This window comes from Aythya ferina (genome assembly GCF_964211825.1).
Source record: "Aythya ferina genome assembly, contig: HAP1_SCAFFOLD_29, whole genome shotgun sequence".
NCBI classification, from domain to species: Eukaryota; Metazoa; Chordata; class Aves; order Anseriformes; family Anatidae; genus Aythya; species Aythya ferina.
Window position 1 is genome coordinate 1,322,382 of NW_028181463.1, and position 13,566 is coordinate 1,335,947.

A 13,566-nucleotide genomic window follows, 5' to 3' on the forward strand; every position below is an offset into this window, starting at 1 on the left:
CTCCAGACACTGCAGGGGATGCAGATTGGGTATTGGGACACCCCAGATTTCGAATATCCAGCTCTGTCCGTGGGGCATTGTCCTGGGCTGCATTCTTCTCTCCCGCAGGATGTAGCTCTCTCCTGGCATCCTTGTGTTATCCAGGTACCTCAAGGAGAAGACACCTCTGTACTAAACCCATGTCTGTGCTGCTGGATGGCTGTCTGTGGGCAGCTGGAATGAGGCTTCCGCACTCTTGGAGAAGAGGGAAAAGCTGAGATCCTGCTCATGTACCTGGAGATAAGGTGCGGATTCTGTCCATCTGCACTGGGGTTGGGGCTTCTTTGCTTTAAGCTGTCTCTACTTCTTTGGAAACACAAGAGTGTGATTGTTCTACTAAGCATAATAAAATCTGACTCGCTCTACAGTGTGGTTGGAGGTGTTTTTTGCAACAACCCTGCAAAGTTCATGGATCACATAAGTGGACTGAAGTTGAGTTTCCCCCTTGTTCCTGCTTTCTGACTGCTTCACAGAAGGAAGGACACCTCTAAAGTCCCCAGTAATGCATGCTTGCAGTGCCAGTCTCACCGAGCATCAGCTGGGACTCAAGCGATGGAGCTGCAGAAAGCTCCTTTTGCAAAGAGAGGCTTCAGATGAGAGTGCTCTAAGGCTTGCAGTAGGTTTTCCTCAGAGAATTGTCTTCTAAACTTTTTCTGCCTTCTCCTTCTCTACGGACAACAGTGTTCAATGTCAGAAAATGCCCAACATCAGCTCTGTGAGCGAGTTCCTCCTGCTGGCATTCGCAGACACGTGTGAGCTGCAGCTCCTGCTCTTCACGCTCTTCCTGGGCATCTACCTGGCTGCCCTCCTGGGCAACGGCCTCATCCTCAGCGCCATAGCCTGCCACCACTGCCTCCACACCCCCATGTACTTCTTCCTCCTCAACCTTGCCCTCCTCGACCTGGGCTGCATCTCCACCACTCTTCCCAAAGCCATGGCCAATTCTCTCTGGGACACCAGGGCCATCTCCTATCAAGGATGTGCTGCACAGGTCTTTCTCTTTGTCTTCTTTATCACAGCAGAGTATTCCCTTCTCACTGTCATGGCCTATGACCGCTACATTGCCATCTGCAAGCCCCTGCACTACGGGAGCCTCGTGGGCAGCAGAGCTTGTGCCCAGATGGCAGCAGCTGCCTGGGGCAGTGGCTTTCTCAATGCTGTCCTGCACACGGCCAACACATTTTCCCTGCCCCTCTGCCAAGGCAATGCTGTGGACCAGTTCTTCTGTGAAATCCCCCAGATCCTCAAGCTCTCCTGCTCAGATGCCTACCTCAGGGAAGTTGGGGCACTAGTTTTTAGTGTTTCTTTAGCCTTTTGTTGCTTTGTTTTCATCATGTTATCCTATGTGCAGATCTTCAGGGCAGTGCTGAGGATGCCCTCTGAGCAGGGCAGGCACAAAGCCTTTTCCACGTGCCTTCCTCACCTGGCCGTGGTCTCCCTGTTTGTCAGCCTTGTGCCTCCTGCTGCCCAGTCATGGACTCAAGCAGAAGGGACAGGACAACCCATGTTGGGGCCTTCTTTCTGCCTGGGTCCTCCTGGGTCTGGAGGAAGAGGGGATCCCCCAGTCAGCATGCCAAGCAGGTGCCTTCTGCTGGCCTAGCAGGGCCACTGCCAGATGTCAGCCCAAAAGTGCAGCTCCCAGGGAGAAGTCAAGGGTGACCTGCCACCTACAGACGGAAGTGACCTCACAGTCCCTTTCCGTGACACGTTCCTGCTGCTGCCCTATCAAGTGCAGAGACAGAAGTGACCTCACTGTCACTGCCACAGTCACAATCCTCCTGCTGGGGCAGGAGATGCTGAGGCAGAGCTCACCTCTCTCTAGTCCCTTAGGGACTAGATTTTAATTTTCTGTGTTAGAGATTAAGCAAAGTTTTAGTTGGAGTGTTTTGTGTTCTGCTTGTGGTGTCAGGTCTCTGGTTAGGGTGTGGGCAAGCATTATGGTTTAGGGTGTTTTTTTTTAGGTATGGCAAGAAGTCTGGGGTTAAATAGAGCATTTTAATGTTAGTGTTAAGGGCAGAGATTAGGGTGAGCAAGAGAGTAAAGGTAAGGGAATGGAGCTCTGTGCTGAGTTTTTCTTCAGGTGCTACCTTGAGTTCTGCATTACAATAGTGGATTCCTGTCAAGGTGGTTGACTAATGTCTTGGTTGAGGGATTAATGTTACTCTTGAAAATAGTGTAAGGGCCATACAAGACTGTTTGAAGTCAGTGTTACAGCAGCATCAACATTACCTCTTACCTCTTACCCTCTTACATCTACAAAGGTAAGCTTTCGAGCTCTTCTTCACTTCTTCCCTCACCCCAATCTGACATCTCTCCTGGCCAGGCTACTCCTGACCTCCCCATAACAGTCATCTAACTGGGATCAGCTTTCTGATGGCTTTCATTATATCAGAGTACCTGTGCCAGGGTACCTGACTATTCTTTGGGAGAAAAAGTTTGTCATGATATATAATCTAATTTTTCGTAATATCTAATCTAAATCTCCCCTTGTGGCCATTTTCTTGAGTCCTATCATTACTTATCTGAGAGAAGAGGCTGACCCCTGCCTCATCACAACCTCAACAGCATGTGTTCTCACCTCGGCAATTCCAAAGGGACATAAGTGACTGGAATGTGCTGGGACTTGGTCTGTGCTTACTGAGCCTCAGTGAGTGCCACTGACTGAGCAGGTGCAGATGGTTACCAGAATGTTCTACCAACTGGGGACAGGCTGGACAACAGTCAGTAATGAGCAATTGCACTGTGTTTAACTTGCTTTGTACATAACAATAACAATAACAGCAACTATTATTATTTCTCTTCCCTTTCAGTCCTTTAAACTGCCCTTATCTCAACACATAAGCATTTTGGGGGGGGAGAGGGCTGATGTGAGCCAACTGCTGTGTGGTGCTGAGCTGCCCACCAGGTTAAAGCACAACATGTTTGACAACCACAGTCCAACAGCACAAATCACCCTTGTAAAAGTCATCTCCCTTGTGTTCAGAGAAGTGCAGATGGTGACAAATTCAGTCTGATTCGAACAGCACACCCCAATAGAGACCCTGCTGCCTTCGGGAGCTGTCAGACCTGAGGGCTTGGGGACATCTCGAGGGAGCCCAAGGGCACAGAGCAAGCGATGCCATGGTCGGGTGCTGTGCTGCTGAGCTGGGCCGGGCTCCTGGGCACAAGGGGAGCTCCTGGCAAGCGCTGCAGAGAGACAGCTGTGGCCAGGAGCAGCTCCTCTGCACAGCGCAGCAGGACTGGGGGCTCTGACCGCAGCTGGCAGGCAGACAGGAGAGAAGGAGAGAGGGCTTGGAGGCACTGAGGAGCGCAACAACAGAGGGCAGCGTGTGGCAGGACACATCTGCAGGCTCTTGACACCGTGAGGCTCTGGCAGCAGGGCCATGCAGGTGGGGTTGCCAGAGGGGTCTCCTACATCTGGGACATCCAATAGCTGATAGCATCTGTCAGGGTCATTGTCTCTATTTCTACAAAAAGGAGTAGAAAATGCTGTATAGAATAACATTTATGATTGCATATTTCAAGAGGAAAAACAAGAGAGGGGCTACCTGAAAGGCAAGACTTTTTCTGTAGCCTATGTTTGCAGATTCCTGCAGTGGAGGGGAGGCAGATTTCATGGTAATGGATTGTCAGTATTGTAGTGGAGACTGAGACTCCAAGAGAATTGCAGTGAGAGATCAGTTTGTCAGCAATGAAGTTTATAAAGTCCCTTCACACACCTCAGCCCAGAAACTGCATCAACATCATTTTGTGGTCCTCTCAGGTTTTATCCTAGCTGATCTTTATGAGCTGCAAGCCCCCCGATGCCCAGTGCTGGGAGACATCCCTGTCTTTGGGAGGTCTCTGCCAGCTTGAAGTGAGCACAGATCATTTGCAAAGAGCAGGAGCTGTGTCCTCTGCAGGCAGAGCTGCAGCACAGGAGGGTCTGCTGAGTGTCCGTCTGTCCCTCCCTGGCCTTGCCTCCCCTGGCAGCAGCACGCTGGCATTCCTCCTGGCTTCTCCAGCTGGCCGTGCTGCTGCTGGTCTTGTTTGCAGGCTGGCTGGGGATGGGGGTTTCACATGCCCATGGGGTGAGCCCTCGGTGTGCTTGGGGGAAGGGGAGTACGGGGACAGGGTGAGGGGTGTGGAGATGGGCACTTTGTGCCTGGATTCCTCTACACTCAGCAGTGTTCAGGTTCTTCAGAGATCAGTCTCTGAGTACAACTTGCCTGCAACACTCACAGGGTGGGTGAGACCAGTATTGATAGACAGATTATCTGTCCTCACTAAAGGACACTGCACTATAGGGCCAGTCCCTTTTTCCCTTAGGATGCACAACATTTCCACTTATGTGCTGGAGAAATGCCCGGGATTTCTGTTTTAGAAAAACTCAGCAGGTGTGATAGGTCAGTAACAACAAAAAGTCTAACCCTATAAAATAAAAATTTATATATATATATATATATATATATATATATATATATATATATATATATATATGTATCTGCTCTGAAGTTGGGTAACCTGAGAGCAACACTGGGGCAAGGTTCGTTGATATCAGCAGTGAAGAGAGTCTGAGATTACCTCATGTTCCTCCTTACCTCTGGCTTTTGGACATAACTGACTCTTCCGTTGCCCACAGAGGAGTCCCCTGCTCCCAGGGATACCCTCAGGCGTCAGGAAGAACTCATGAAAGGGACCTGCCAAATGTCTTCCTGGAAATGGACAATTTTCTGGAGATTCTAAATGAGAAATGGGATGAGTTTTTCTCTGGTAAGTCTGTTGTACATTATTACTGTTCTTTCTCTTCTTTGTTCAGGATCACATCCCCAAAAAAGCAGATGTCCAACAGCAGCTCCATCACTGAGTTCCTCCTGCTGGCATTCGCAGACACACGCGAGCTGCAGCTCCTGCACTTCGCGCTCTTCCTGGGCATCTACCTGGCTGCCCTCCTGGGCAACGGCCTCATCCTCAGCGCTGTAGCCTGCCACCACCGCCTGCACACCCCCATGTACTTCTTCCTCCTCAACCTCGCCCTCCTCGACCTGGGCTGCATCTCCACCACTCTGCCCAAAGCCATGGCCAATGCCCTCTGGGACAACAGGGCCATCTCCTATCAAGGATGTGCTGCACAGGTCTTTTTCGTTGCTTTCTTGTTTGGAGCAGAGTTTTCCCTTCTCACTGTCATGTCGTATGACCGCTACATTGCCATCTGCAAGCCCTTGCACTACGGGAGCCTCGTGGGCAGCAGAGCTTGTGCCCAGATGGCAGCAGCTGCCTGGGGCAGTGGCTTTCTCACTGCTGTCCTGCACACGGCCAGCACATTTTCCCTGCCCCTCTGCCACGGCAATGCTGTGGACCAGTTCTTCTGTGAAATCCCCCACATCCTCAAGCTCTCCTGCTCAGATGCCTACCTCAGAGAAGTCGGGGCATTTGTGTTTACTGTTTCTTTAGTCTTTGGTTGTTTTGTTTTCATTGTAGTGTCCTATGTGCAGATCTTCAGGGCTGTGCTGAGGATGCCCTCTGAGCAGGGCAAGCACAAAGCCTTTTCCACGTGCCTCCCTCACCTGGCAGTGGTTTCCCTGTTTGTCAGCACTGCCATATTTGCCTACCTGAAGCCCGCTTCCATCTCTTCCCCATCTCTGGACTTGGTGGTGTCACTTATGTACTCAGTGGTACCTCCAGCAGTGAACCCCCTCATCTACAGCATGAGGAACCAGGAGCTCAAGGTTGCAGTGAGGAAGATGATTCTATATGTGCTTCTTAAGCATCAATGTTGTTAATATTATCGTGATTTGTATCATATCATTTTCATATTTTGTAGTATTATCATATTGTAATCATTAATAATAATCCTCTGAAGACTACCATTGTATTTGAGAAATTGACATGACAGATTTTTATATTATTTTTCTTTTTTATTTTTAAAATAATTTTTAATATTGATTTAATTTATTTAGTAATTTATTTACTTTGAATACATCTTCTAATCAACCAATTGAACTAGGCTTCCTCTGTAGGTATAGTCAATTAAGAAAAGAGCATAACTTCACTGGTCTGAGCTACCATCTCTTCCCATCTCCTCTGGAGCTGGGGGAGCAGCTGCAGCATGCAGGAGGGGCTCAGGGCCAAGAGCCAAGCTGCCACATGCAGGAGCAGCCCCGGTGGCCCTCGGGGCTGCCCTTCACTGCCCGCTGGGCTCTGCCTCTCTGCTGCCTTTGGGTCGGGGCTGCTGCTTCCCTGGAGCCATGGCCATGACCAGCAGCAGGACGTGGCCTTGTCACTGCTACTCTCTTTTGGTCTCCACATTGTTCTCTTGTGCTCTTGTACGTGGGTTAGCCATCAGATCTCATGCACCTTGGTGACTGTCCTGATGTCCCTACAGTGGCATCTCCTCCACATCTCTGTACACCTCTTCTAAAGCTGGTGTTAGAAATACACCCAAGGAGCTCCTCCCTGAGCAGCCCTATTGTTTTTCTGGGCTTCAGGATGGATCAGATTCCCATAGTGATCGCTGAAGGACAAAGGGCTGGACTGGAATCTGACTTCTTGGTAGCATATGGCCCAGCAAACAGTAATAATTGGCCTTGACTGGCCTGGGAGTGTCCACTGGTGCTGGGTTTGATGGCAAATGGCAACCTGGAGAGGAATGTGGAGCTGCTCTGTGGCTGGGCCAGGCCTCTTGTGCTGGCCTGGGGAGCGCGGCTGGCCCTGCAGGGCACAGGCACTGTGTGCTGGGGATCTCCCAGGAAGAGAGCAGGGCTCCTGCAGGTTCACGGACCTCCACCTCCTGAGCTGGGGCTGGCCCCAGCGCAGGGGCTGCTGGGGAGGCCCAAAGCCACCTTTGTGCCAGAAGCTGCAGTGCCTTTGAGGGGCTGGGGCTGTGGTGGCCATGCCCAGAGCCCTTCAGCAGCCTGCACTGGGCACTGCCCTGGGGCCAGCCCAGCCTGGGCTGCTGGGCTGGGCTGGGGAGAGGGCAGGGAGGTGGGGAGAGGTGGGCAGGGGCTGGGCTGGGCAGTGCCCGGCAGAGGGCAACAGTAGCGTCAGGGAGCGGTGGCAGCATGCAGGGGAGGGCTCCCAGCAGGGCTTGGTGCTGCAGAGCCAGGGCTGTGCAAAGGGAGCCCAGAGCTGCAGGGGCAGGGGAGAGGAGGCCGAGGGCCAGGGAGGATGCTGCAGGGGCAGGGAGCTCAGCATGGCCCTTGCAGCCCCCTGCCTCTGCCCTTGGGCTCGGCCCTGGCCTTGGCTCTGCTGGCAGGAGTGCTCTTGGCATGCACTTCCTGGCCTCCCCTGGCCTGCACACAGCTGCTGCCCAGTCCGGCTGCTGCCACAAACGTGTCCTCACCAGCAGCACCACCCCTTGGGCTGCTTCTGCTGGCCTCCCCCACCCCACTGCCTTGATTCCTTGTCTGCTGGGCCCCACCTTCCACACCCGAATGCATCCCTTTGCTATCAACACTCTCTCCACTGCACCATGGAATGACAGTGCCATGGTGGGACGTGTTTCCAGTGTGCTGTCTACCAGACACAGTAATAAATATGACGAGCAGGACTAGAGGGGTCCTCCTTCCAGCCAGGGGGAGGCAGGGAGGAAAGGGACAATGGGATTTACTGGAATGGATGTATTTAATGGCTGGGTACATCAGACCCACAAAATGTATCACGCTCTACTAGACACCGGTGCACAGAGTACCCTGATGTCATCAAGCTAAAAAGAGGTAGATCACACCTGTATTTCTGGAGTGATAGGGGAATCCCAAGAGATAACTGTACTGGAGGCTGAAGTGAGTCTAACTGGGAAGGAATGGCAAAAGCACCCCATTGGGACTGGTCCAGAGGCTATGTGCATCCTTGGCATAGACTGCTTCAGCAGTGGGAACTTCAAAGTTCCAAGAGGGCACCACGGGTGGGGCTTTGGCAGAGCTGCCTTGGAGACAAAGGACATGAAACTGTTGTCTACCTTGCTTGGCCTTCCGCAGAATCCTTCTGTTGGGGGTTTGCTGAGGGTTGAAGAACAGCAGGTGCCAATGGCTACCATGGTGGCGCACGTGACGCAGCGTCACGCTAACCGAGACTCCCTGATTGCCATCCATGAGCTTCGTTCATCGACTGGAGAACCAAGGTGTAGATGCAGAGCTTGGGAGCGTGCTTTAGTGATGGACTTGTCAGCACTAAGGTAAAGTTGCCTGACTTGGGTTACACGTCCCAGAGTAGTGTCAGGCACAATGCAATTCTTTTTGCCTTCTGCATCTATAGCACAGGAAGAAGGACTTTGCCCTACTCTATTGACTGGGCAGGTCTTTTCACATTACTCAATTTAGGTTTCCGTGGCTGAAAGAGAACAATTTCCCAAAAGAGGCAAAGGTCATGGGTACATCTAAAGCCACTTGAAGATATATTTTTTTACTTCTCATCCTGAGTTTTTGACAGAAGACACAAGAGAACCATGTCCAGTTGTCTAATAAGATTTAACCAGAATTTCTCAAGTTCTGATGGTCATTTCAACTTTTTTATTATTTTATTTTATTTATTATTTTATTTTATTTTATTTTATTTTATTTTATTTTATTTTATTTTATTTTATTTTATTTTATTTTATTTTATTTTATTTTATTTATTATTTGCTTCATTATTTTACCCAAGGAATGCCTGACTTGTCTTTGAAAAGGTTTCATGCGCTGAGCTTGGCTGCAGTTACAGGGACAAAGACCACTGCTGGCAGTAGAGGTTTCAGACCTCCAGACTCTGCTTTTCTCTGCTCCCTACTGAAGTCTCCAAAGAAGTTTCCGTGGATCAATAGCAATAGAAGAATGATGCTGAAAACTCAAATGCAGCAAAATTTAGCCTTTAAAACAAGAAAAGATATGTACTAGGTGCTTTTTGAAATCTTCTTCCTTAAGAATATCACACAAGCTCTGTAATTAGCTGTACAAGTTTTGAAGTCATGAAGAAAAGTATTGAAGAGATCTTAGGAGTTTCTTCAATTTAATGAGTTCCATGGTGTATTTACATGCACAGTCAATGAAGCTCAGGTACTGAGCTTCATGGACTGTGCACCAAAATATACCATGGAACTCCTCAGAGAGGAGAGCGATGCAATTGCTTAAGAATGTAAAGTCAGAAGGAAAAGTCAAAGTGACTTGGAGTATTAATGGGCCCCACTGAGGGCTGTTAGTAAGACAACTTCCTCAGGGACTTGTTAGGGCACATAATTGGAAGCCATGATTGCTGACAGGCAAAGGCAGTGTGCTGAGAAAAGTCTTGGTTTCCTTTGACGAAGCAGAAGGGCCAAGGCCTGACCCCAGCTACTGGAGGCGAGATCCTGTACCCCATGTCTGGCTCAGGGCTTTTCCAGGGGATCTGTGGGATGTGGTGGGCAGTGTGATGCCTTGGGAAGAACAATGGTATAACACCTCCATTTGCACAGGTTTAAGGGAGGCAATGAGGCTCCAGTGCAATGACTACTCATGTCCTCATCAGACAAAGGAACAAAAACCTCAGGGCTGTTGGGGCCTTCCCTTTTTACCAGCACCCTCTGCCTTATCCTCTGCAGGCATTCCTGTGCTATCCTACTTTTGCCCTATTTCCTTGAAGTCTGCAGACGCCCATCTCTGTTCACCACCTTGTTCTCATCCCAGCATTTCCATCATTTCACCCATGTCTCACAAACCCTCATTAGCTGTTCCTTGAAACAGAAAGCTAGGATCTGATCACACTCTTTAGTTGACTTCTGGCACCACAGCAATATACTTTGAGGGACATTTCTTCCTCCTTGTGGCCAGTGCATAACTTCCAAGGTGCACGTTGTGGCAGTTTTTTCTCTCCTGCTCTTTTCTACTACCACAGAAAGCTCCACCAGGGTGGAAACCACTCCTGAAGTAGGCATCCCAACCCAGCAGGCTCCTTGCGGCCTCTCAGCCAACCACACACAAGTCACCTCAGCAGCAGCTTCCAAGCCATGGGCCTGCTGCTGGCCTTGCAGCTTCTTGGCTAGACACAGCCAAGCCTTGTGCCTGCTGCTGCCCAGTCATGGACTCAAGCAGAAGGGACAGGACAACCCATCTGGGGGCCTTCTTTCTGTCCATGTCTTCCTGGGTGTGTAGGCAGAGGGGATCCCACAGTCAGCAGAATTTCTGTTTCTTCTTTCTTTTCTGTTTCTTTTGTCCAGTCATGGACTCAACAGAATTTCTATTTCTTTATTGTCTTTATCTAAACAGGAAGCCTGGTTCTATATGTACATGAGAAAATAACATAATATATATATATAAATAAATAAAATTAAATTAAAAGGTAGGAGGCTGGGAAAAAAAAATTAATCAGAAGCACTATTATTAAGAAATAGAAATACAAAAAATATATGAGATTGTCATAAACACATTTTAAACTAAAAGTACAGTTAGGTCTATTGGAATATTACTGTAACAGTGTATCCAAAGATTTTCTTCACTGTATCCTTGAGCTCCTGGTTCCTCATGCTATAGATGAGGGGGTTCAGTGCTGGAGGCACCACCGAGTACAGAAGTGCCATTATCAGGTCCAGGGATGTGGAAGAGATGGAGGGGGGCTTCAGGTAGGCAAACATGGCAGTGCTGACAAAGAGGGAAACCACGGCCAGGTGAGGGAGGCACGTGGAAAAGGCTTTGTGCCGGCCCTGCTCAGAGGGCATCCTCAGCACTGCCCTGAAGATCTGCACATAGGACAGCACAATGAAAAGGAAACAACGAAAGACTGAACAAAGAGTAAAGAAAAGTACCCTAGCTTCCCTGAGGTAGGCATCTGAGCAGGAGAGCTTGAGGATCTGGGGGATTTCACAGAAGAACTGGTCCAAAGCATTGCCTCGACAGAGGGGCAGGGAAAATGTGTTGGCCGTGTGCAGGACAGCATTGAGAAAGCCACTGCCCCAGGCAGCTGCTGCCATCTGGGCACAAGCTCTGCTGCCCACGAGGCTCCCGTAGTGCAGGGGCTTGCAGATGGCAACGTAGCGGTCGTAGGCCATGATGGTGAGAAGAAAAAACTCTGAACCAAAGAAGACAAAAAGGAAGACCTGAGCAGCACAGCCTTGATAGGAGATGGCCCTGTTGTCCCAGAGGGCATTGGCCATGGCTTTGGGCAGAGTGGTGGAGATGCAGCCCAGGTCGAGGAGGGCGAGGTTGAGGAGGAAGAAGTACATGGGGGTGTGGAGGCGGTGGTCGCAGGCTATGGCGCTGAGGATGAGGCCGTTTCCCAGGAGGGCAGCCAGGTAGATGCCCAGGAAGAGCGCGAAGTGCAGGAGCTTCAGCTCACGCGTGTCTGCGAATGCCAGCAGCAGGAACTCACTCACTGAGCTGATGTTGGACATTTTCTGACATTGGACACAGTTTTCTGTTGCAGAGGAAAAGTCAGAACTTACTTAGTACACATTTCTCTGGCGGATACTTCTTGCAAGCCTTAGAGTACCCCCCAGCCTAGCCTCTTGCTTTGCAGGAGACCCTTTTCGCATCTGTCTTGCTTGAGCTGTGGCTGGTGCTGCCTGAGAGTGGCACTTGGAGCAGGAGCTGCTATGGGCTGCAGAGGAGTCCTTCCTTCTGTGCAGCAGGAGGGAGGCAGAAACATGGGGGACATGGAGTCCACCTGTCAGGACAATGAGATTTGCAGTACTGTTGCAAACAGCTCATCTGAATGCAGAGCAGATCTGCAGATGCCACTGCTGAACACCAGTGTTCTCAGCTGCCCTGTCACCTCTCTGAGAGCTGTAGGACCATCCCACTGTGGTGTTTCCCTGAGAAGAAACCGGAGACAGCTGAGAGCAGAGAAGTCCCAGTCCCAGTGCAGCTGGACAGAATCCTCACCTTGTCACCACGGGACTGAACAGGATCTCAGTTCTTCCCTCCTAACAAGGGGTGCAGAGGCCTCACTCCAGCTATGCACAGACTGCCATCCAGTAGCACAGACATGGTCTTACCAAGGAGGTGTCCTTTTCTTCGGGATCCTGGATAACACAAGGATGCCACAAGAGAACTGCATCCTGCTGGAGAGTAGCCTGCAATGCAGGAGAATGCCCCATGAACAGAGCTGGATATCCACAAGCTGGGGTGTCCCAGTATCCCAGCTGTAGTCCCTACAGTGTCTGGTGGAGGCTTAGCCGATTGGCTCTTGTCTGACCAGGGGCAGCTGGATTATGACACTCCAAGGGGTTTCTGCCAGACTTCCTCACCCCACACTGCAACCCAGCAGGGCTCTCAAAGCCTACTGCATTGCCCACTGCCCTCCCAGAAACAACGCCCAGCAGGAGACTCTTCCAGGACCTGCAGCTGCATGGCCCTGCAGCCAGACACTTACCTTGTCAAGGGCTGTGCAGGTTTCTCCTGCAGGCAGCTCTCAGCATCCTCCCACTCAAAACAGCCTTCAGCCACTCTCTCCTTTTCTTCTCTCTGTGTCTGTTCCTCTGTGTCTCTTTCCTGCTGCGCTGTGCAGAGGAGCTGCTCTTGGCCACAGCTGTGTCTCTGCACCACAGCCCTCTTGCCACGAGCTCTCTCTGTCCCACGAGCCTGGCCCAGCTCAGCAGCACAGCACCAGCCCAAGGCACTGCAATCACCCCTCTGGGGGCTTTGCTGATGAGCCCACGAACCTCAGGCACTCAGAGACAATTGAAGACATCTCTCCAGAAGTCCAAGTCAGAGGCAAGTTTCCTGCAGTGTCCCCCTGAGGGCCAGCACTCACACAGCCTCCCTTGGAGCTCGTTCGAGCAGAACACTGGAGGCAGTGAGGACAAGGAGACAAAGGCAATGTGAAGGTGACACTGATGTGTAGAGAAAATGGATGTGTTTCACCAAGCACAAGGGCCTCGACTTCACTCCCAACTCAAGGAAGGGAGATCTTTCCCTTGACAGGTTGCTCAGGGCTCTTTGTGGAGCAGTAGGAGATGGGGATGTGCATTGCCAAGTGCAGGAGAATGGTACGACCCCTGCCTGCTACATGGGTTGGCGAGGAGTTAATTAGGCTCCACTGCTTTAGTGATTAGGTGTCTCCTCATAGGCCTCAGTGGCAGAGACAACAGCCATAGCCATGGACACAAATATCTCATAAGGCAGCTCTGTAGGAAGCTAGCCTGGTTCCTGGTGAGCAGGCACCACTGCTTGTATGGCATCCCTCATTGTGCCTAAGACCCTCCTCAGCCTGCACACTGCTCACTCAGCAGGGTCCCAGTCTCCCCCATGTGTGGGGTTCTTCTTTTTCTGCTGGAGGACTGGGCTCTTCTCCTTGTAAATGTCAAGAGGTTTCTCTAGGCAAAATCCTGCAGTTTCCTGAGGGTCTCCCACACTGATGCTCCATTCTGTCAGTCCTTCATGTATGCAGGCAGACAGTTCATCCTTTGTGTGATTGTGCTATCTCTGACAAGAAGGCATAATCAGGACTTGCCAGAATGTTTGGATAACACAGTTGAATGGAACTGCAGCACAGACACAGAAGGGTAGGGGTGGAAGGCTGCCAGGTTCCACATCTTCTGTGCTTCCTTCTCATGCACGCTGTCAGTTTGTCTGGAGCTGTGTCCTGAATGTTATGGGGCTGTGC

At 50.7% G+C, this 13,566-nt stretch overlaps 2 protein-coding genes across 2 annotated transcripts; one reads left to right on the forward strand and one right to left on the reverse strand.

Moving 5' to 3' along the window:
* Positions 1 to 904: 904 nt before the first annotated feature.
* LOC311428059 (olfactory receptor 14A16-like) lies at positions 905 to 5,801 on the forward strand (the record flags this gene model as incomplete). The annotated part of the gene is made up of 3 exons (XM_084539621.1): positions 905 to 1,477; positions 4,348 to 4,424; positions 4,661 to 5,801. 3 exons carry the CDS (start codon positions 905 to 907, stop codon positions 5,799 to 5,801), a joined length of 1,791 nt encoding a protein of 596 aa, XP_084395747.1.
* A 4,616-nt stretch (positions 5,802 to 10,417) lies between these two features.
* On the reverse strand, positions 10,418 to 11,353 carry LOC311428060 (olfactory receptor 14C36-like; the record flags this gene model as incomplete). Its single annotated transcript, XM_084539622.1, has 1 exon — positions 10,418 to 11,353. One exon carries the CDS (start codon positions 11,351 to 11,353, stop codon positions 10,418 to 10,420), a length of 936 nt encoding a protein of 311 aa, XP_084395748.1.
* Between the last annotated feature and the right edge of the window lie 2,213 nt (positions 11,354 to 13,566).